Source organism: Parasteatoda tepidariorum, chromosome 8 (genome assembly GCF_982258835.1).
Source record: "Parasteatoda tepidariorum strain Cologne lab strain chromosome 8, Ptep-v5.0, whole genome shotgun sequence".
NCBI lineage: Eukaryota > Metazoa > Arthropoda > Arachnida > Araneae > Theridiidae > Parasteatoda > Parasteatoda tepidariorum.
In genome coordinates this window covers 3,523,348-3,546,996 of record NC_141762.1, presented here as the reverse complement: position 1 = coordinate 3,546,996, position 23,649 = coordinate 3,523,348, and the positions used below count along the sequence as shown (strand labels likewise).

General features: G+C 32.9%; 1 protein-coding gene across 2 annotated transcripts; it reads right to left on the bottom strand.

The window, feature by feature from the left end:
* Positions 1 to 22,672, bottom strand: LOC107452404 (calumenin-B). 2 transcript variants are annotated; one of them, XM_087149740.1, is made up of 4 exons: positions 21,747 to 22,672; positions 11,242 to 11,722; positions 5,143 to 5,396; positions 1 to 495 (listed from the first exon to the last, which is right to left on the bottom strand). In XM_087149740.1, exons 2-4 carry the CDS (start codon positions 11,714 to 11,716, stop codon positions 190 to 192), a joined length of 1,035 nt encoding a protein of 344 aa, XP_087005866.1. In that variant the 5' UTR covers positions 11,717 to 11,722; positions 21,747 to 22,672; the 3' UTR covers positions 1 to 189. The 2 variants fall into 2 exon arrangements, with proteins under 2 accessions (XP_087005866.1, XP_087005867.1); XM_087149741.1 differs by lacking the exon at positions 21,747 to 22,672 and adding an exon at positions 18,078 to 18,138.
* Positions 22,673 to 23,649: the final 977 nt, after the last annotated feature.

Genomic DNA, 23,649 nt, shown 5'->3' with positions numbered 1-23,649 from the left:
TTTATAACAAATATAATAAAGTAAACTTTATTTCAGGAAAAAAAAGTTTCAAAATTTTGTACAATGATCAAAAAGTAGTACAAATTTGTAAAAATATTAAAAAAACTCTTGAATATGGAAGATTTTGATCTTAAGCTCTCATGCAACATGCAATGTATATGTACAATAAAAAAAGAACATCCTAGTATCTTAAAACTCATCGTGTTTGGAAGATTCTGTGGGATCTTCCTGCACCCAGTATTCCGGTGGTAGGAGTGTCAGGAAGTACTCATGGTAAGTACCGATCTCATCTCTGCTCAGTTTGGAATCCTGATCCTGGTCAGCAATGGAGATCAACCTCCACGCTTCAGCCTCACTCCGATCATAGGTTGGAACCACCCATTCGCGCATCTCTTTTTCAGACAGATTACCATCTTTATCCTTGTCCAAGAAGTCAGTGAAGTGACCACGTTGAGCTTCTGACCAGCTGGGGTCCTCTTTTTCTTCCCCGGAAACCTTTAAAAAATAAAGTTTATTCTTAAAAAAATGGGCTGAAAGGACACGTATACATAATCTAGCCACTGTGATCCCAAAAAAATTAAATAATCTCCATTAAACAAAGTAAGGAGAATTTTCACGCGATCTAAATGGGAGAGTCATATCGAAGGAAGTTAGTTAGTCTTGATTTTCAAATAGACTTTTAAGTTAGGAAAGTATATGAAACTGAAAACTACATTGAACATAGTTCCAAAAGAGTAAAGAAAATATTTACGACAGTTAAATATGAAAAATTTTAGAGGGAAAATATCGTGGTACATTCCTACACAACCGAGAAGAGGCGAGGAAAGGGAGAAGTCATGGAACCGGTCTTCTCCCCAGATGACGTATTCGAGTGTTGCAATCTTGAATCGTGGTGCCGGATATAAACCAAAAAAAAATAATAAAATAATAATAATAATAAGGCTCATTTGAAGAAACTAAGCTTTCGATTACTTAAAGCTTAGACTAACGTTTTTTTTTTTTTTTAAAGTTTAAATTCTTTTATCTAATGATTATTCTTCCAGGGTTTTTTTTTAAGATCCAAACTCATTTTTTAAATCCAAATAAACTTTTTCTTCAAACAATTTTATAGATTGCCCACTTTTTGATTCGGTCTCTTAACTCTTGTTTTGACTAATAACAAATTATTTTGTTGCGTTAGCTTATAATTCGTGGACACATAACCACTCTTTGTAAATAAATGAAATAAGCGTCAAGATTACGAGATTTTCCCCACTCTCCACGCTTTCTCTCTTTGTTACCATGGTTTCAGCAATTTTTCTCTATTCTGCCTCATCAGTTCACTTCAGTAAGTTTGAATATACTTACATGGAGAAAAGGAAAGATTTGACTGAACTTTGGTAACGGAGAGATGAAAAGTGTGGAGATAGTGGAAATCGCGCAACTTCAAGATGCCTATTCTATTTAAAAAAAAAAAAAAAAAAAAAAAAAACGAGTATAAAAGGGGCCAGTCTCAGAAAAATCGCCAGCAGTGATAATGTCGTCCCCTAAAGGAAAAAGGTCACCTTGTTATCATAGAGCTAATTTGTCTTAGCAATGTTTTCTAATTACTCATTTAAAGTCATTATCAAAATAACATTTAAAATGCTGCAACACAATTCAAAAATTTAAAGACAGATCAGAGCTTTCAAAAATTACATTTTTATCAAAAATTTATATTAGAATAAAATTTGTAATAATAGTTGAAGTCTCGAATTACAATTATAAAAAAAAAGCGATTTGATTTGACCATACTTTTATCCCTATTGTGCGGGTACGAGTGAAATCTTGTAACCGAAATTACGACCACTTTCCAATTAGCTAGAGCATTCAAATCTATACAGGAGCTTTGTGTTTGATGACCTTACGAGTTTTAATAGTTTTATGATCACTAGAAACAGAATTTATCTTTTATCTCAAGCTACTTTCGAGCCCTATAGTAATGTCAGCTTCTGAATCCTTTGAGGTCCTCAAATTTCGGAGACTTATCTGTCAGTGATAAGGGTATTTTGTTTTACAGTGGAATTCTGGTATTATAGAGATTGCCGATTCACTAAAAAGGGTGCCACGATTCTACTAACATTTCTTTCCAGTATATCTTTTGGAAAAATTGAACGATCCATTAAAAATACCATGTTTTAGAAGTTCGAAAAGAACCTCGCTCTCACTCTTAGAACAATTCAAAAGTCTTGGAACGACAAATTATCTGTAGTCTCAAAATAGCGCAGGCATAAAATGATGGCTGACTCCGTTTCTGCAAGTCCAATCTGCAGTCTCTAATCTAGGACAGATCATGGATGGTGATCACCTTTGCAGAGCTTTAAACAAACGTTCTCTTGTGGACCTCTATTGAAAGGCCAGGACCCTTTTGAAGTCATAGGCTATCGTTGCCTCTATTCTTCTCTATGTTTCCCCCCTCTATGTTTGATTCTTAGTATTTATTGCTGCAGTTTCCTTTGAATCTTGCCATTAGAAATAAAAACAATTAAAAAAATTTCAACCATTTTAAGACAACACAAACGGTTATGTTCTTAAGATAGATTAAAAAGGAGAATTTTTTTTTGTCAAACTAACTGAATTCAAAAATTTGTATTTATAAAAATATGTTACTTTAAGTACATGCTTGTTAGCGCTCCTATTATCAGACAAAAAAATAAAATCTTTTATAATTTTGAAGTAAAATAATTGAAATTTCTGAAACCTTTGATTAAAACTTTAAGTTACCTTAACTATTTTGAAACATAAAATGATTCTGCGAAATAGGTTGAAAATATTTTTCATGGGAATATAATGAAAGCAGTGGCGCGAAGAAACTGGACGGAAAAGTTCCATTCAAAGGGCATTTCTGCTTGACAAATAAGGATGCTGTCATTTTAAACCTGTTTTTATTACAAAATTGAACAATTATTTTTAACAGAAAAATATTTGCTTGAAGCAAATATATAATAAATTCATTTAAGAAAAACATAGTACTTCATGGAATTAAATTTTTTTCAGCAAAGAATTTTCATTTACAAGGAAACTAGTTTAAATTTAAATATTTGCATAGTTAAAATATTTTTTTAATTAAATTGCCTCTCCCCCCCCCCCTCTCTATTCTAGTGATTATGTTACCGTTAAAGTGTAGAAATTTTATTCTACGGATAATCTAGCAGATGTGCAGATTAACTATGGTTAAAGTTAAATTTTTTTTTTATTTCTCAAACGACCTAGATAATTTGCACATTATTTACTACCCAGTTAGCAGAGAAGCATCAAATCTACTTCAGAAATACGTATATTTCACCTTTAAAATTTACAAAGCATTCGCAAAATTTATTTAACTAACATATCAAATTATAGCAAAAAATGGTTACCCAAAAAATTTAAAATTTTGCGTAAACAAATTTGTTTCTTCTACCAATATTTTACCAAGCACTTTTTACTAGGTAAAAATGAGTAAGTTATTTTTATAGATTATTTACTACAAAATGTAAGTCGAAACGTCAAATTATAGAAAAAAGTTATTATCCAAAACACAGAAAATTTGCGTCAATAAATTCTAACCGACATTTAAAAAGTAAATTTTCTTTGCCAATAATACGAAAAATACAGAGTCAATTTTACTAAATTTAAATAGTAAATATTCTTTCGTAAAACATACGAAAGCAATCTTACCGAAGAGTACTTTGCAAAATATATTCAGTTAATACTAATTAAAATATACCATAGCTTTTTTTTTTACATAATATCTCATTGGCAATATCATTTCGTCAATATTGCGTAAAATTTACGTATAAGGCGCATTGACTTTACCAGTTTCATAAAAATTTAAGTATCATGCTACATTAGTAGGGCGCCTAGTCAGAAAATAGGATCTTTGCTGGAATAGCAAGGTTCTGTAAGCTTAAATTACCTTGTTTGTTTTTCGATACCTAAATAAAAGGAAGTTACAGTGAAAGCACCAGGAAAGCCCACCTCTTTATAGCGATCTCTTCTATATAGAACCACTTTTGGGAGGCACAGAACTTTCTCCATGGACTGTTTTGAAGAAAACCCTTTAGGAGAATTCATCAAAATCTCTCCCAGCGACCATTAAGATTGTGTCCAAAGTTATTCAGAGCGGTCTGTTTTTTAATTATTTTATTTTGCGCACTGTACCTGCCATAACATTTTGAAGTCAGTGGGGGGTAACCCCTAAGAACGGCCAACCTCCATGAACGACCCTTTTAGGGTGGAACAGAATGGAATAATCTCCCGAGGTTTTTCACTATTACAATCCAACAACTCCTCAGTTCATAGAATCAACCACTTTAATAACTATAATGCAAGAGAATCAAACTGTTTAAAATATTATTACAATTTAGAAAATTGACAATGTCATTTATGTATCTATCCATATCTAAAGAACCAAATCAATACAATCAAACAACTAACAAATCAATTGATAGAATGAGAGAAACTTCAAATAGACGGAAACCATTAATGAGCACGTTACCTAAGTGAATTTCGTAAAACACTCGTTTCCGCACTTTAACAGATTAATCTTTAGACTTACTAGGTCATGTGCATATTAATTGATTTAGAGCTTTAGCAATAACATGCAAGCAGCTCTTAGAATTCAAATTAACGATGCTGCACTGAAGTTATATTTCATTTTATAACCGACGCTTAACAGCAGACCTAATTCCGGGTTGACAACTATCAATGTTCAACTCCGTAGCCTTAAAATTTGGAACCAAACCCATAAGACAAAGGAACTCTTGGATGAAGCGTTGGAACTAACCTTCGTGGTGGACTTTAAGATTAACTAACCCGCATTTGAGTTACATGGAGAGGAAAATCTCTTTCTCTCGACGGCAAGAGCGATTTTAATTCATGATGTATCTACCACTGAGGATATTCTACTCCAGCGCTGGGGTCAGTGCGAACTGGGAGAAGAATTCGTATCCAGTAGCCACAGCTGAGAATCGAATCCGATTCACCTCACTAGGAGGCAAATGCTACCACGAGCTTCCCTTGAGCTACCACGACCCTTAATGAAGTTATAGAATTCTTACGCCTGATCCCTCTAAGAAAAAAAAACTTCCATTTCTTATCTCTTTGTATCACTAAAGGGCTATTACTTATGGAATTAGAAGTTACCTTGTTGAGGTGAGTCATGTATTCATCAAGCGATACTTTGTTGTCTTTGTCAGTGTCCATGTCCTCCATGGCTTCCAGAACAGCGACTCCACCTGCTCTCTGGGATTCTTCCGGATGGATGAAATCTCTGAATTCTTCTTTAGACAAACTTCCATCACCGTCAACGTCTGCGTTCTTCCAACGCCTCTCTGCGCGGCGCATCGTTGCCTTCACCTCTTCCAGCTCGGGAGTAAGATTCTCACTTCCTGATAACACTGAAACCAAGAAAAAAATTTTATTTATTTTATTTTAGAGCCGACCCAATCTTTGGGTTTACGACTACTGATGTTCAACTACGTAGCCTTGTAATTTCGAACCCAATCCAGAAGACAAGGGGACTTCTGGATCAAGTATTGGGAGAAATTTGCCTTTGCGGGTGAAACTTTTCCTCGAATGGCTGAGCTAAGAGAAAAATGAGCTTTGATAAACTTATATTAAACCATGAATCTGCCAGTGCTGAAAAAATTACTACAAAATATCAAAGAGTAGTGGTTGCTCAGGAAATAGAGAGTTTGCCTCCCAAAGAAGTGAACCGAATTCGAATCCCAGCCATGGCAAGTATATTCGAATTCTGCACCAGTCTTCCACCGACAGCAGTGTTGACGCAAAATATACTCAGTCGTAAATGGATCACGGGTTAGAATCTCCTTGCCGTCGGGCTAACCGTGGGATATTTTCGTGGTTCTCTCCATTTAACGAAAATGCGGGTTAGCTCCATCAAAAAGTCCTCCACGATGGCAAATACTTGATCATTGATTTTCCAATACTTGATCCAAAAGCTCCCTTGTCTTGTAATACTCCTAGGTTCAAAATTACAAGGTTACGGAATTTAACATTAGTAACAGTAAACCTAAAATTTGGTCAGCTGTTCAATGACTGTTATAAAAATAAAATAGAAAATATCAAACTTCAAACAACTTATTGCAGAATTACTTTCCTATTACAATAATCTTGCCGTAATTTGTTCGGTGTTTTGAAAAAAATTCAGCGTTTTAAAATTTATTGCTTATTCTAGAAATAGCAAATTTAAAAACTATGTCATATGTCGTGAAACAAAGTAAATAACAAAATGAACGACAGAGTTTTTATAGCGCGTCAAGTAAGATATTAATCCACTTCTAGTGTTAGAGATAATTACCCTTGATTCGATGGCATAAAAGTATACGAAGATACATAAAAGTATACGAAGAAAATACGAAGATTCTCTTGTGAAAAACATTTCACAAGAGAATCTTCGTACTTTGCCTACTATTTAACGACTTCACATATTTAGACTTCCAAAAAACAATAAAAAAAGAAACATTTTTGCGTAACTTTAAAAAAAAAAAAATCTGAATTTTTTTTAAAAAGGTTTTTTTTTCTTCTTTCACTTAAGTGCAGGAACTACTAAAACTATTACCAATTTTATATCTTCGAATCCATGTTGGCATTACATATTGCTCCCATCAGAAAATCTACTTCCTTAAATTGTCCTTAGAGGCAATTTTGTCCTCAATTTTTATATTTTGGACTTCTAACCCTGTATATCATCCTCTTTAAGTGACCGGTACTAATTAGCTCTAACAAATTCTTCAAACCTATTTAAATTCTTCCAATTTCCAAATTTAAATTTCAGTTTCAGAAAAAAATTTAAAGTATTGAAACGTGCTTTTTTTTATATAGAAGAGGGGGAAAAAAGATGCTTGCTCAGGTTGTTCCATTTTATGCTTTAAAAATAGCTTTTAATTGGTAAAGTTACGACAAAATTAATGTCTCCAAGCATTAAAGTGGGTGAGTAAACACGCATTGGATTGTTGGAAGAAAAAAAAATCGTACATACAGGTTCTGAAATATAAAAACAAGACTCCTAAAATCGATATACAAATTCTTAATGAGGAAGAAATATAGAACTTATTTCCGTCAGATGACAATAAAGACGGGGAATTTAGAAAGTTAAGAGAAATCTCAGTGTCAACAACCCCTCTGTCTGGCATAACATAGATCAATGGCTTTTATTGGAAACTCGGTCAAGGGGCCGGAATTGGAAAGACCGGATTAATACTCTGAAAACGGTATCCCCACGCGAATTTTAAGTACAAACCATTCGTTCTACCCCGTTTTCTAGAATCGACCTACTAAAGGAAAACAATAAATTTAAAGTAATATGAATTTTAAAAGGTTGAATTTTAAATTCTAATTAATTTAGGTCAACACTGAAACTGTTCTGATTTGTCTGGTTGTTCTTTGTCCGTGTGTTGATTTACGCATGCAAGGAAAAAAAATTTTTTAAACCGCAAACCGTTTTACATGACCGAAAAAGTGTCAAGCAACCCTTCTCACACAATTAAAAGTTTTTCGAAGATCTTTCACCAAGAAAAAGGAAAAGTAATAAATAAAAAAAATCACAGTTTGAGTCCCTTACACTTTAGAAAAAGCTAAAATTTCAACTATATACACCATCTTACCGTTAAGAATCATCCGGAATATCAAACAGACAAATTACTGTTTTAAAAGTTATTTTGTTTTGTTTTATAACCGTCGTTGAACAGTCAACCCAATTTTGAGTTGTTCTTTTGGGACTACCAATTAGGACTACAATAAATTGAACTGCTAAATAATAAATTACTTCGTAGCCGTTGAACCTAAACCAGAAGAAAAGGGAACTCCTGCATCAAATATTGGGAGAAATGAGTCTTTATGGAGGCCTTTTCGAGGCAATTAACCCGCATTTGGGTTATATGGTGAAGAAAACCACGAAAACATCTCACGGTTATCCTGACAGCAAGGGGACTAGCCCATGATTTGTCTGTCACTGAGGATATTTTACGTCAGCACAGTGGTCGTTGAGAGTCTGGGACGGAATACATATAGACCAGTCATTGCTGGGATTCGTACCCGGATCACCTCATTTGAAGGAGAGTGCTCTATTCCCTGAGCCACCACGACCCTTTAAAGGTCGTCGATTATGCGAGAATTATCCCCCTACATAAAAATTTTCAAAAAAATCAATGAATAGTACTCATTTCCTCACATTTTTTATGAGACCACATAAATTTTTGGCAGCATTTTTCTTTGTTTCATTTCCCTGCAGCTTCCTGTTGATCAATCTTAAAGCGTGGATGGATTAGAACAATATAAGTCAACTAATCTTTGTCAGCAAAATGGCGTAAAATTTGTTGAAATATAATTCTTTCTAGTCTATTTCGCTTACTTAACTTAGCTATTTACTCGTGTATTTTATAGTAACCGTGATATTTTTTTGTTTTATGTACCTGGCAACGATGCATAAGTTTATGTTCTACATTGCTTCGTGCCTGTCTTTGTGTAAATGCGAGTATATAGTGGAAGAATTGAAATCTTTGTGAACGAATATAGAACGTGTTACTTAAGAGAATTGATACTTGACGGGCTTCGCTTACTCGAAACAGAATGGAAAGAACAGTTGCTAATGTAAGCAAATGCCACGTATCAACAACCCATCAGGATCAAGATCTACGTCGCTTGCAGATATCCCATTAAGCTTTTAGTTAAGAATAAAAAGAAAATCCTTTACAGAAAAGAAAAATCTGAAGGATGAAACTCGTACACGAACTTTTCATTTCGAGACTCGCAAAAGAAGTGCTGGAAAGAAAATATGCTCGACGCAACATTTTAATACTACGCTGCCCAAAAGGATCACCTTCACTGGTCAAGCGTACTATGTAAAGCAAATATACATTCTTTCGATAAAATTTAATCTACAGAATGGACTGCTGCACTGCGTCGCACTTACATGACATTACGTGCACAGAAAAACGTATTTAAAAAGAAAAAAAGTAAATAAATAAAACATTGCTATAGACAAGTACCTATAGTTCGGTTATTCAGGGTTCTAACATGCCATGTCATTTTATACCCAGTTAGACGAAGCTTTTACAACTCTCTCAAAACTTTCACTTGCAATTTCAGTTATCACTTTTAACGTTCTTTGTGTCCAGTTTATAGTTAATCTAAGTGACTTTTCGATCGTGTCTTAGGAGGTTATCGGATTTCCACGAGTTTTTTTTTTTAAAATTAATCCCGATCTTTTCAATACATTCATTATAACCACTCGAGAGTTTCGAATTGTGCAAACAATAATCACTTTTGGCGTGCTTTATTTGTGTCCATCTTATAGCACTATTTTCTAAGTACTCTCTTTCTTTAAATACTCTCTTTCTCTGGGTACTATGTTATATATCTTTTCTCTAAGTACGTATATCTAAGTTAAACTCGAAACTAAGTTTCGATTCACACTCGTTTTTCTAATAGTTTTTTTTTTAACAATAATTGCTGTGATTTTTCACGGAATTTCGAAAATCTTAATATGTTTAAATCAGGCATTACAACAACTTGTGATTTTCGAATCGCGGATTTTACTCAACACTTTTAACGTGCTTTATTTGTGCAGATTTCATAGTCACTCCAAGTTTTTTTCCGAAATTTTTTTTTAAAAGTTAAAACTAGATATTTCCACATTCTCTTTAAAATATTTTTAATACATTATTATTAGAACACGCGAAATTCGAAAGTGGATTCCTTAAAGTACTCTTTTTGAACTTTGTTTCTTATTTTTTGTAGCTTAAAAAACAGTTTTCAGATTTAACATTCGTAAAATCTCTTATAATTCATTTAATATAAATGTCCTAAAGCTGAAGAAAATATACTGAACTGAATGTTGAATTATATTTAAAATAATGCGATAGTCTTATTTTAATTTTAGACCTCATACATTTTTTTTAATTAAAATATAATTTGCATTTGTGTTGCTCAATAGAATATTCATCTATTTTTCTTTACTTTCATTTAAGAACATTATTTTTACTTAGTTTTAAAATAATCTTCTATATTACGTGATGTAATGAAGAAAAAATTATTCCACTTTTAACTTTCACTTTATTCCACTTTTCAAATAAATGTGGTAAGTGCATATAAGGTTCCAATTTAGTACTTTTCTAAGTTCCTAATTAATTTAATTTAAAAATAATTTAATTTAAAAATAATTTAAAATAATTTAATTTAAAAATAATTTAAAATAATTTAATTTAAAAATAATTTAAATTAAAATAAAACGAATGATTATAAAATAACCGAATGTATCTTCATAGTGTTTATTTCATATTAAAATTTTAAAAAATTAGAGTCTAAGATAGGGTGCACCTTAGTACGTCACTGCTCACGGAGTCTTCCGAATTAGTTTGATGTTTGTTTTGTTAAAAGTTAAATTGAAAGAGTTCACTATATTGTAAACACTGCAAGTATAATATTGATGACACCCTGTTTCAAGCTTGGGCATAAAAATAATTAGAGTGTATTTACCCAGATTTTCAACCCCTAGCGTCACCTGCGCTTAGCTTTATAAGTTCATGCAGCCATACCTAGCGACACGTGGCTACATTAACTCTCGTTATAAGTTCTCGTTGAAACGTATCGAAACTATACAAAATTCCAGATTATACACCGAAGAGCCATTACATTATGACCACCCTCCATCTATAACAATGGGCTCGTCCAGGTTTTCATGGTTTCTCGCCCAGGAACAATGTTTTCATGGGGCACATTAGGACACATAATCCTCATAGAACAATCCCTGACATCTGTAAGCTACTTGAACATAATTACAGACCAGGTTCACCCATTCATGGCAACAGTTTTTCCTGCGGGGATGGTGCTTAAAAACAGGATATACACCGTGTCATAAGGGTCGAATCGTCATGGATTGGTTCGAGGAACATTTCAATGACTTTCAAGTCACGTCTTGGCCCCCAAATTCACCCGACCTTAATCCAATAGAGCATTTGTGGTCCTACTTGGAAAACCAAATTCGTGCTGCCACGCTATCCCCTCGCAATGTGAGGGAATTGCAGGACTAGTTGGTGAGCGCTTGGTACCAGATACCTCAGACTACCTATCAGCACCATGTGGAATGAAGGCCACGGCGGGTGCTAGCAGTTTTGAGGGCTAAAGGTGGTCCTACATGTTATTAGCAGGGTGGCCATAATGTAATGGCTCTTCAGTGTATATTACAAGAAATTAACAATAACTTTAAAAGTATATCCATACCTTCATCTGGATAAGTGTAGTTCAGATATCTTTCCCAGGTCACGACACGCTTTTGTTCTGGATAGTACCCCTCCCAGGACAAAACCTCTTCAGTTTCTGGACTGTAGTACGCCCACTGCCTGTTTACGTTATCCTGTATGACCTTCTCTTGGAGGACGCGCAACCAATCCTTCAACTCATCAGCAGTGGCAAAACCATCCTTATCTTTGTCGACATTCTCATCCACAACCTTCAACAGAAGCAACTTTACTTCTTCAGAGTTGAGCTGTCTGTACTCTTCAGCAGAAGATGATGAGGACGAAGAGGAGGAATCAAGGTGCTGCGATTGCGAGGTACTGCCGCTGTCTTTGTTGTAATTTGACCCGTGAGGCACGGGCTGAGACTTTGGCTTGTCACGAAAGGACTGTCGGACATCTGCTTTTTCTTCTGCTGCCCAGGCAACGGCCAGTAGGGTACATAAGATTGAAAGCTTCATGATGACCTGCAACAAAATGAAAAAACTCCGTTCAATTCATTTCAATGCTCTCATCAAAAAAATCTAAACTGAGAAAAAAAAATCTGCAGAATTGTACTTTAAGATCATAATACTCACACATGTGACTTATGACGTCAGCGCCAGAGCAAAATGTTGTGTTAAAGTTGAGCTAAGTTTCCCCTCACAACTTATGTTAATTGATATGAAGTTAATAAATAATATTAATGATTAAATAGAGAGCGTATTTCGTATTAAATATGTTGAAATATAATTCTTTCTCGTCTAAGTCTTTTACTTAATTTAGATTTATTTGTTTATTGTAATCATGATATATTTTTGTTTTGTGTACCTGGCAACTTCGATGTGTAATTAGTTCATGTTCTACGTGGCTTCATGCCTATCCTTGTGTTAAGAAATATGTTATGAAAGAATTGAAATCTGTATGAAAGAATCTTTGTGTAAGAATATAGAATGTGTCGTTTGGGATAATTGATACTCGACAAGCTTGGCTTATTCGAAATAGAATGGAAAGAGCAGTTGCAAACGTAAACACATGCCCCGTTTCAACAACCGATCAGGATCGACACATCCACACTACGTCACTTGCAGGTATCCCAAACTAGGCATTGAACAACCTAGATACAACACAAATTCCTTATCTATGGTACATGAAGCACTTTTCCTGTATCTAGGTCACCTGTAGGGGTTTGGTAGCAGTCTAAGCTACACGCTCAATTAGGAACGAGGGTCAATCTAAACTTGAGAAGTGCAGATTATCTTCAAACGCTTCAGCCAAAACAGAACTAAATACAGTGAATTCGCGATAACTCGAATCTGATAGGACTGACGAAAAACTTCGACATATCGGAAGTTCGACATATCGGAAGTTCGACTTACCGTTAGTTTAGGTTTTGGACTTAAATATTGTCGGATTATTTAATTAATGCTTATTAATTACAAATCTTCTAAATGCTTACAATATTTAAGATCATTTTTCTGACAAGCCATTTACGATAAGACTGTTTGAAGTACTTTATGATACCCTGCTCCATCGGCTGCAACTTTGCTGTTGTGTTTGGCGGGAGAAACTGCAAGTTTACTGCTTTCAAATCAGGTAGATCACTATGCGCTGTGCATTTATCCATAAAGAGTATCAGTTTTCTTTTCTTAGCGAAGAATTTCCGATCCAATTTTCTCACATAGTCTTCAAATAATACTGATGTCATCCAAAACTTTTTGTTACTCTTGTAATCCAAAGGATACGTTTTTACATTCTTGAAACATCGGGGACTTCGGTATTTTCCAATAGCAAGTAAGGGCAATTTCTCTGTCCCAGACGCATTTCCTCCAACTAGGACAGTCAAACGTTCCTTGCTCATTTTACCCCCTGAGCAGTTTTCATCCTTAAACATCATAGTCTTATTTGGAAGACATTTAAAAAATAAACCCATTTCATCAATATTGAAAACGTCATTTTAACTGTATCCTTGAAGTAAATTTGGTAACGTTTCATTTAACCACTGTTCACATACTTCAAGAGGGACAGCTTTGGCTTCGCCATGAAGAGTGCGAAAGACATTGTGTGTGTTGCAAAGGAAGGAACAAGATATCAGCTCCTAGGTTTTTTTCTTGCTTCAACAGATCAAAAAAAAAATCGAGTTAAAGGGAGTAAAATTCGAGTAATCGAGAATAATTAACATGAAATTGAAGAGAAAAGGGTCGGGACCTCATAAAAAAATCGAGTTATAATAATATTCGAGTTATCGTACTTCGAGTTATAGCGAATTGACTGTATCTTCAAACTTTTGGTGAACTGGGAAACTTCCCGAACACTTGAATTTAAACAATCTCCTTTAAAGCCTATTTACAAATATATTTTCAAAATTGGGTTACAATTACAATAAAAATGCGGCTGTCAGAAGGTATGCACAATGTTTAAAATATATAAATTTGTTTTTGTAAACTATTGCTTATTTATTTCCAAACTTAATGTATATAAATGGAATAATGTCAGTGGAAAAAAGGTCTTGTTTGAATTCACTATGCAATATTACAGGGCCTCATGGAAAACGTAAGTTTTAAAAAAGTTTCAAAATTATACATTTTTCCATTTATTTTTTTTAAAAATTTCTTTCTCTCTTAAATATAAACGACAAATATTCAAAAAGAACAAAAACTTTAAAAACAAATTTTTATTTCAAAAAGGAGAAAAAATAGATACTGATTTAAATTTTTTTCCACCAAAATTAACTTCTATGGATAGTATTTTTAATAGTGATAATTTATTATCAAAGATCGAAAAAAATTATTCAAAATTGAGTTTGAAGTGAGAGCCGATTGTCAAAACAATAAATGAGCCCAACTCATTTGAAATTCAATATTATACATGCATAACGCAAACCTAATATCTAAATATTTTTAATTATAGAATTAAATATTTCGTTTTGACAGTTTATACAGGTGTAGATTAATATCGATGTCCGCAATTTCCCTTTTATTGAAACGGTTCCGTGCCAGCGTAAAGAGTATTTAAAAATGATTTTGAAGGGCTTAAAAAAAAAAAAAAATGCACTATTTACAAATTTTTTGGTCTAAAAAAATAAACTCACAATTTTCCTTTTCAAATTTAGTCAAGAGTCTTTTTCGCTAAATTTTAGCCTTCTATTGCAATTTTTTACATATAAAATCAGAAATCTTTCGAGAAATTAGTTAATAAAAATAAGCTTATGGAAATAAAGATTTCGAAGATACTCGAAACAAAATGAGAATCAAATATAACTCCTTAAAAACCCCAAACAGCAAACGATAAAGAAATTTTTTTAATGGAAACAAATCAAACGATATTAATTTTAATGAATTTTACCCCCAGATGATAAATGAAAATTTTACCTTTCGCAGGACGCCGACACGTCGATGAAGATGTCGAAGTAAAACTTAGCTAGAAGCAATCGAAGCTTTTAAACGAGAGCAATCTCCGAGCAACGGAGCGTTTAGGAGGGCTCTAGAACATTTTACTGACAAAAGTGTGCCACACGTAAGGGGAGTCTTGATGTGGAACGACCACGGAAGAGAAAAGCATCCGGATCCCTCTTTCGAAGGGGGGAGGGGAATAATGTGTATTTTTCTTGAAGATTGATAGTGCAGCAAAACAAAGAGCGCAACTAGAAATGGTGTCACGGTGCAGCCTTCAAAAAATAAGTTTTAAAGGCAGCTTCAATGATTCGAATATTTTCACTTTCGGTTTTTTTTATTTTTATATAGCATTTCATTTCTTGATAAGAAATTAAAAGAATTCATAAGTGAAATTTTCAATAATATATATATATACTAAGGACACTAAGTGCTGAAGTATCAAAAATTTCAAAAATAGTTTATTTTTCATTTAAGGGCACATAATCGAAATTTAAAAAAAATAGAGCATAGTTTGATGCTGGGAAAATTTCGAATCGATTGATACATAGTGCGCTGTGAGTTCAATTAATCTGAAAAATAAATAAGTTTAAAAATAAATGTAATTTGATTTTCTTAATTTACTGCTTTTTCATAACAAAAATTCTAACTCTTAAGGTACATTTGTTTCAGTTGGATATTAGTTCAGTTAATTTGGCAGAGTTAAATTTTCAGAAGATTTGACTCGAAAAAAGTGAAATATAATTGAAGGACATTAGGCGTTAGTCCAACTAAATAAAACAAATTTTTTAATTAGCAATGATCATCCTTCGTCCATGTACTTTTTTTAGGTGGGGGTCCCGTTACCAGATATCGTTTAAAATGCAAATTTAATATTTTCTGAACTAGACCTGTGATATATATGTTATTTATTTTACAACACACAATTCTTAGGCATTCATTCTGTCATAAATTAATATTTAAATTTAAAAAAATTGAAAAATTAACTATTTTTATGACTTTGTACAAAACATGAATTTATAATAAGTTATAAAAAAAAGCTGTGTATCTAATTATAAATTTTTAGTTCGCCCACTTACAGCGTGAAACTGCCTGTGGGGATCTAATTCAGCGGTTCCCAAAAGGTGTTCCGTGGACTCTAAGGGTTCCATGGAAGATTCGCAGGGGTTCTGATAGTTTTTTTTTTAATCCATCAGTGATTATTTTTGAAACTTGTAATTATATCTAACGAATAATTATTTATTAAATGAATGTTTCTGTTATCTTGCTGAAAAAAAAATTAAGTAAAATGCCAGCGAAAGGAAAATAGGTAATTAAGGAAAATCATATGTATTTAATATAAATTATATAGGGGAGCATAAATTATAAAAAATTGCATTCGCATTTCCCATCTAATGCTTTAATTCCAAATTAAATAACTCAATTGAACAATATACAGAAAACATAAATACATTTTTTTCTTTTAATGAAATCCACAAAATTCCGGGGTTTTTTTTTCATGCATTTTAATACTTACATTTATAGGAAGAAACAAAAATTCAAAACGCGACTAGATGCCACTCTTGACCTCAGAATCCAATATGTCTGATGAAAAGTAATTTCATGACTTTATGAAATGAATTCAGTATGAATATTAACGAAGAGGAAGGCCGGTCAAAAGATGGTTTGACGAGGTGGAAAAAGACCTTAAGACTCTTAAAAGTCCGAAACTGGAAACAAAGAGCTAGAAATTGGAGGAAAATTGTTAGTGTGGCCATGGTCCAACATGGACTGTAATGCCAGGGAGTTAGTTATGAATATTAACGATGATTATGGATACTGTAGGGCTATTACTAAAACTATGAAAAAACTTCCATTTCTTCAATTTTATTTTCTGAGCGTCGCTGAGCAGTCGACCCAATTTTGGGTTTTCGAATACCTTGTAATTTTGAACCCAATTCAGAAAAAAGGGAACTCTTAGATCGAGTTTTGAGCGAAATTTGCCTTCGTGGATGACTTTTAGATGGAACTAACCCGCATTTGCGTTACGTGGAGAGAAGAGAACCACGAAAACCTCCCACTGTTAGCCTGATGGCAAAAGGACTAACCCATGATCCGTCTACCACTGAGGATATTTCAGGTGAGTGCTGTGGTCGGTGCAAATCGGATGCGGATTCGTATCGACCCAACATAACTGGGATTCGAACCCGGTTCATCTCATAGGAAGGCGAACGCTCCGTTCCTTAAGTATTTTCAAAATAGTAATCTCTCTTTGCTTAAAAAGCTCACAATTTCTAAGGAAGTTTATTTTTGAAGCCAGGGTTCCCCAAAAGAAAATTGATCCTTTAGATTTCCGTAGCAGAAAGAAAGTTGAGTACTGCTGATCTAAGTCATTCAAAAGCGTAAGGAATTATCAAAAATGCAGCTTCTACGATATGTAAACGATGCAAACCACCTCAAATTCTAAATATCACTTGCTATCAACCATAATCAGCAAAAGTTGTGAATTAACTAGGGATCCCAGAGTCTCACATATGGATGTACATTTCTTTCCATCAACTCTATAACACCGTGAATAACCGAAAGAAAGAGGTCTACTTTTATCGGTGAATGTCAACAATCAAAGTCGCTTTGGTGAATGTCCGGTTGATGCGACTTTTTCATGTAAGCATAGGAGAGGGTTTGTAATTTGCTTATTTTGTTGACAAAGGGAATATAGTCCCCCCCCCCCCAAAAAAAAAATATGCTTCATTAATATTTGAACTGCCCTTTACAAATGCGGCGATTTTTCTCTCTAACGAAACACCATATAGATCAGCGGTTCCCCATTTTTTTTTTTCTGCTATGGAACCCTAAATGATCAACATTCTTTCAACGGAACCCCGAATTTATAACCAAAATATCTAAAGACAATTGTAAGCTTATTAACCTATAAATAACTGCTTTATTTCGAAAATATATATATAGAATGGCATTTTTCATAGTTTTTATCATTAATAATCTTAAGTTTTATAGTCGAAAGTTAAATTCACAGTCATGGAGCTGAATTTAGTCTTGTTATAAACTTGATTTTGTATATAAACATAAGCTTAAAATGAATGAAATAAGCAGAATTGTTTTCGCTGAAATGAAAACTAAAAAGAGCTGTTATAAACGTTGAAAATCGCCCTTAAATAAACATTTCTTTATCAACAATCTGTTTACTAACTTATTTTGGTTGAAAAAGCGCGAAAAGAAGTATTGAAGCAATATTTTATAAATGCATGTCCTTTTCATAATTTATTCAATATATTGTTATTTGAAAAATTGTGTTTTTTTTTCCTAAAAAAATGAATTTTTTCATTGGCATTTTACTTTAAATAATATTGTAAAGGCAACAAGTAAATAACGGATTATTGATTGTATCTAAATATAATTGCAGATTTCAAAAATGTTGAGAAAAAAAAAGTTCCAAATCTCATAATCTGTTTACCTCATCCACGGTTCCGCGGAACACTATTTGAGAACTTCTGCTTTAGACATTCATTTCTACTAGATTCTAAATAGATAAAAAAAAAGAACAAAAAATGATGCCTAAAAATGTATACATTCTATTAATTAAAGCCATACAATAAAACTAAAAATTTTAACATTAACCGCATTTCAAATAAAGATTTTTGACTAGCTGTACATAAGTTGTTTTTTTTATAATTATAAGCAGCAACTTTTGAAGGGGTGAAAAAAAAAGACAATTGAATTACTACCAAATCATTCAATAACAGCAATAATTTCAGTTGTTTTAAATGCTGATAAGATTAGGATACATGGGGAAAAAATAAATGAGCTGATCATCAAAAATTGAATCCTACTGATTTGATCTTTTAAACGATTTTGGAAATTTAAATGACGGTCATAACTGTTTTCCCAAATACTGAATCATTCTACAATAGCAATAGTACAACAGCAATAATTTCAGTTGTTCAGCAGCAAAAGATTCAATCTTAAGAAAAAGTTTTATAACAAATACGGGTGTAGTACCTTATCGCTTACAGTCAAAAGAGCTGAGCTTCGAGTGACCTTACCAGTTTAACGGCAAAATTGAAACCCGAACAGGGGATCAGCATTATTATTCTACCGTGGGCGATGTTTCATTGGTATTTTCAGAGTTCACATTTTGAATTTGGGTCACAGTCTACCAAAGTTTACAAAAAAAAAAACTAATACCAAGGGTAACTATATCCATTATTTCATCTAGTTAGTAACTAATCCTCATTATTCAAGAAGTTTTCTTAAAGGTTAAAATCTTATCAAGGACTCAAATTTTAAAGGGAAAAAGATATTGATATAATCTAGAGTTTTTTACTACAAATACTTTTGTCCGCCCGAGTTCCGAGCTTTAAATAGTTTCAGAAAACTCTTTACTTAAATATAAAGCTTAACATATGCTTACTAAATAAACAACTAGCTAAAGAAAATTATAAGATTTAAAATTTTAACAAATTTCAATTAAACTTTTTAAATTATTTCTTTAAATAATGATTTTTTACGCACAGTAGAATATTTTTATTTCTTTATCACCCGTGTGGTGACCAGATGTGAGAGAATAGTCCCAATGCAGCTCACGCATGTCGTAAAAGGCGACTAAAATGGGTACCCAGTGTCTGGGGGTATAACCGGGCACCCTGCCTCTGGGGATTATATCAGGTCCTCCAGGTTGGGGATTGGGCATAGGGTTGACACCTCTATCCTGTAAAAATTTCTTGTTACGAAATCCTTCGAAGAAAAATCCCGGATGACTTCATAGAAACGATTTGGAAAACGAAATTTGGATAGAGTTGGAAGCTGGAATTAATGAAAAAAATTGGAGATCAAAGATAAATCCGAAGTCGTCATGGAGAAATCTTCAGAGGAAGGCATTGGCTCACATTGGGCTGTCTAGCCAACTATGATGATGATGTATTTCTTCATATATTGGTACTACGAAACAAAATCCACAAGGCTCAATTGGATGTATATTTATATGCCATAAAACAGTTCAAAAGGATACTCTATTCGAATTTCTCCCTTCTCATTTTTCACATTGTAATCTAATTTAAAACTTCGACCAAACCTAATTAAATGTTTTAAAGGATAAATTTATTCCAAATGTATGTTTGGTTTGGAAAATATTATATATTTAACCAGCTCTGTACAAATAATGGTAGGTTTAAAATACTACAGACATGTATAGTTGAAATAAAAATTCATGTTTTCTATTTTAACTTCACAACAAAAAAATTTAAAATTACATAAAATTGTCTATAAATTTCTAATTTGAAGCTCACGTAACATTAGTTGTTCTGTCTAAACGATTCGGGCATCTTTTCCTGTTGTGTAAAATTGGATTTTGACAGATATTTCGAGTGGTTTCAATGTGTAATAAAAAATAAATTGTAACAATCAAAATGTACTGACTGATTAATGAATTCAAATATTTTTACTTTGAAATAATTAGATTAATCATTCTAAAGGATTAACTTCAGCGTTTATTTTTAACTTCTATCTATTTTGAACTATAACATTACCATTTATTTCTAAACTGGTAATTAAGTAATTTCACATTTTCACTCACAACCGAATTGCTAAATGGAAGAGATCTAGTTTAGTATATGAGCTTAAGTATGATTTAACAGACTAAGTTTATAAGCAGCTATATATCAGACATTTTACCTTAATCCCAAAATCAACAGATACTACCAACAAGTCTAAATATTATTATAAAACTGCTCATTTTAAGCATTTCTTTTTGAAACTTCAGACCTTTTTTGAAAACCTATTGTCGCTTAAAAATACTGTCAATTGAATTTACAATCTAAAATGCCCTATTTCAATCTTTCTTTTTTCTGTATCAAAATAAACGTTTTGTTAAATACAATTTTCCAAAAAGTCATAATTATAGTACGTGCTATTTTTAAACTCGTGGCAAAGACAACGAACAGATTGCAAAAGAACAGATTTTTTAAAACTAGTGTTTCAAACGCTATTCAAATTCATTATAATTCAAAATGAACGTCAATACAAATAAAGTACCCATCATACGAACGAAATACCAATCGATAAATAGATCTTTTATTCTAAATATATATGTGTTAAGAAAATTACTTTTGAGTAGTAATTAGTAATAATTAATAGCACTTCAGTTTCTAATTAAAGTGCTACTAATGGATATATCAAAGTGGCCAATTCATTTGGATAAAAAGAATGTGGTTAAAATAATGGTGCATTATAAAATACTTACAATTTTGTGAATAAATAAAAAAAATCAACACGAAAAACTAAATTTTTAATTTTTATTATTTAGAGCAGATATTTCATCGGTGTCAACTTTAGAATACAAAAAATTCCATTCCAATTAGGTAAAGCATGAACGAAGTTCTTACTTCTTAAAACTAAATACTCATTATAAATTTCCTTCGTTTTTCTATAGTATTTCAAAAATAAAATTAATCATTAGACTTCTGACCATAAAAAATTACAAAAATAAAATTTGCCATTAGACTATTCAATGCTCATCTAAAAAGAATTCATAAATTTAAAGTAAGAAAAATATATTTTGTCGATGAAGTCTATCGTAAAACAATTGCGATTTTTCCTTAAAACATGCTAAAAACTAAATTAAAGTTGAACAACCAAATTTTACTCCTAAGTTGACATTTTCATTTCTTGCATTAAACTGTACCTTAGTATTCTTTCAAGACAGATTTTTTACAAGTTTTAGAAACTTTCCTCTAGATAGTAGTACAATATACTGAAATCATAATATGTACCATAAATGCTCATCTGAGGAATTTTGAAATGTAGCTAATCATTTTACAAACTCAAGCCATTCAATTTTCTGGATAAAAGACTTTTTTTAAAAATTAATTTAGGAAAATAGATCGAATTTGTTTTCATAATCATATCTGCTTCATTTCCTTCCAATTAAGGAGGAAAAATAAAATCTTTATAGTCTCTCTATTAAGATTTAAGAAGTCGATAGGAAGAAAAAAAAATCACGATATATATATTTTCATAATAGCGGAACTTATTAAAATGAGAGCTAATGAGACTAATGGCTGATTGACTTGGAGTTAAACAGAGCGCAAAAAATGATTAGGGAAAAAGAAGATGAGTAAAAACTTACCGCCCGCTGACGAGGTAAACACCCCACACTGATTGCGTAACAAACGTCTGGTAAAGAACACACCTGGAATTAAAACTAGCCGGACCTGATCTGAAGAATTGCTATATAAAGAGCAGGTTTTCGCCAAATGACTCGCCAACCGTTAAAAAAAAAACTGTTACGTGCACTGATGCAATATTAAGTGAAACACGGCCCAGTTTTCTGTTTCTTTTCTGTTACTTGAGGCACGAAAAGGTGAAAGGGGTATCTTCGATTAAGATACTATTTATAGCTATCAATTTTTCTTTCGTTTGTGTTGCACTAGTTTTTTAAAGAATCGGGGGTGGGGGGGGGGTAAGATTACTTTGCAGTACGGGGGGAGTTGAATTCTCTAAAAAGTTTCGTTTTGAAATCAAACAGACTAATCTTTTCTCCGTTCAAAGTTTACAAATATATGAATAGTTAAAAAAAAAAAAAATTTAATATTTATGTTTTTTCCTTTATACTTGCAAATAGATTTTTAGTAGGAAAAATAGGCACGTTGGCCAGTTTGGAGTACTGTTTATTCCAAGTTTGCAATTTTAAAGCGGAGCTGTATACCTAACATCTTTAACAGAATACTATAAAATAAATAGTTTAAAAATTCAAGTTCGCGTTAGTTTTTAAGCTGGTTGTACACATTTCTCAGCCTTTCTAAGCCTTTGATATGATTAAAACTACGGGTTTTCTGGTTAAAATTAAAACTTTTATTTAGCCTTAGGCACTGAATAATTATTTCAAATAGAGGATGTATTCTTTCTCTGTTCAATTCTATGATTTTGACCCAGACTCAGAGGACGCGTTTCTTATTTTTAAAAAAATATATAACTTTTATTTTATCACTGGCCGATCCACATGAAGGACGCTTTCCTATTTGACCTCGTTCATTAGAGACCTACTCAGAAGTCTAGGGAACGTCCTTTTTGGAAGATTTTTTCACACACATTAGCGTTCCATAGATGGGAAAACCTCCAAAAGTTATTCCCAGATTTTCTAATTCATGATGCATCTGGTATTACTTTCGGTGTGTCTGCCGATCAAAATCAACCAAGCCTGATTCACCTGAACAATGTTATTTAAGTTGTTACAAATATTTTACCCTAGAAACAGTATTTAAGAGCTTAAAAATATTTAAAATCTCTAACTTCTGGTTAATGTGTGAACACAGAGTGACATTAGCCGCCGAGTAAAATATTAAATGCATTGGTCGCATATATAGTATAAACGACGTTCAATAGGCAACCCAATTCTGAGTTGACGTCTATCAAAATTTAACTTCATAGCCTTGTCATTTTGAACCCAACCCAGAAGAAAAGGTAATTCTTGGATCAAACATTGGGCAAACTAACCTTCGCGGAGGACTTTTTGATGAAACTAACCCGCATTTGAGATACACAAGGAGAAAAACAACGAAAACCTCTCACGATTAGCACGACTGCAAGGGGTCATCATACCCATGATTCATCAACCACTGAGGATATTTTACGTCAGCACTGTGGTCAGTGCGAGCCGGGAGCACAATTCGTATCAACCAGCCGTCGATGGCATTAGAACCTGGGCCACCTCAAGAGGGGCAAATGCATTGGTCTTAAAAAAAAGTTAAGGGGCAATGTGACCGAAAGGTATTGTTCTTTCGTCAAGTACTCAGAAGCATAGGGTTAGTGGGTTCGAATCCCGCCGTTTCATTCTGGATATATCAGTATGGTATCTTTTTTCTAATTTCAGCTTTCTGTTCTTTACCAACTTGACAATGGCTAATAACTTCTTCTTTGCATTAAGCGTATAAGTTTGCACATGTATGTGAATAAATAAATATTTATTTAATATTGCACATACATTTGCAGGATGGTGAGCTCATTGCAAGTAAGGTTTTATGCCCCTGTCA

What these genes read in the sequence shown, in the direction of transcription:
- LOC107452404 (XM_087149740.1), bottom strand. Translation starts at nt 11,716, where the DNA reads ATGAAGCTTTCAATCTTATGTACCCTACTGGCCGTTGCCTGGGCAGCA. An exon ending in CTACACTTATCCAGATGAAG is followed by an intron (nt 5,397 to 11,241) that starts GTATGGATATAC and finishes TCTTGGTTTCAG; the next exon opens with TGTTATCAGGAAGTGAGAAT. An exon ending in ACATGACTCACCTCAACAAG is followed by an intron (nt 496 to 5,142) that starts GTAACTTCTAAT and finishes TATTTTTTAAAG; the next exon opens with GTTTCCGGGGAAGAAAAAGA.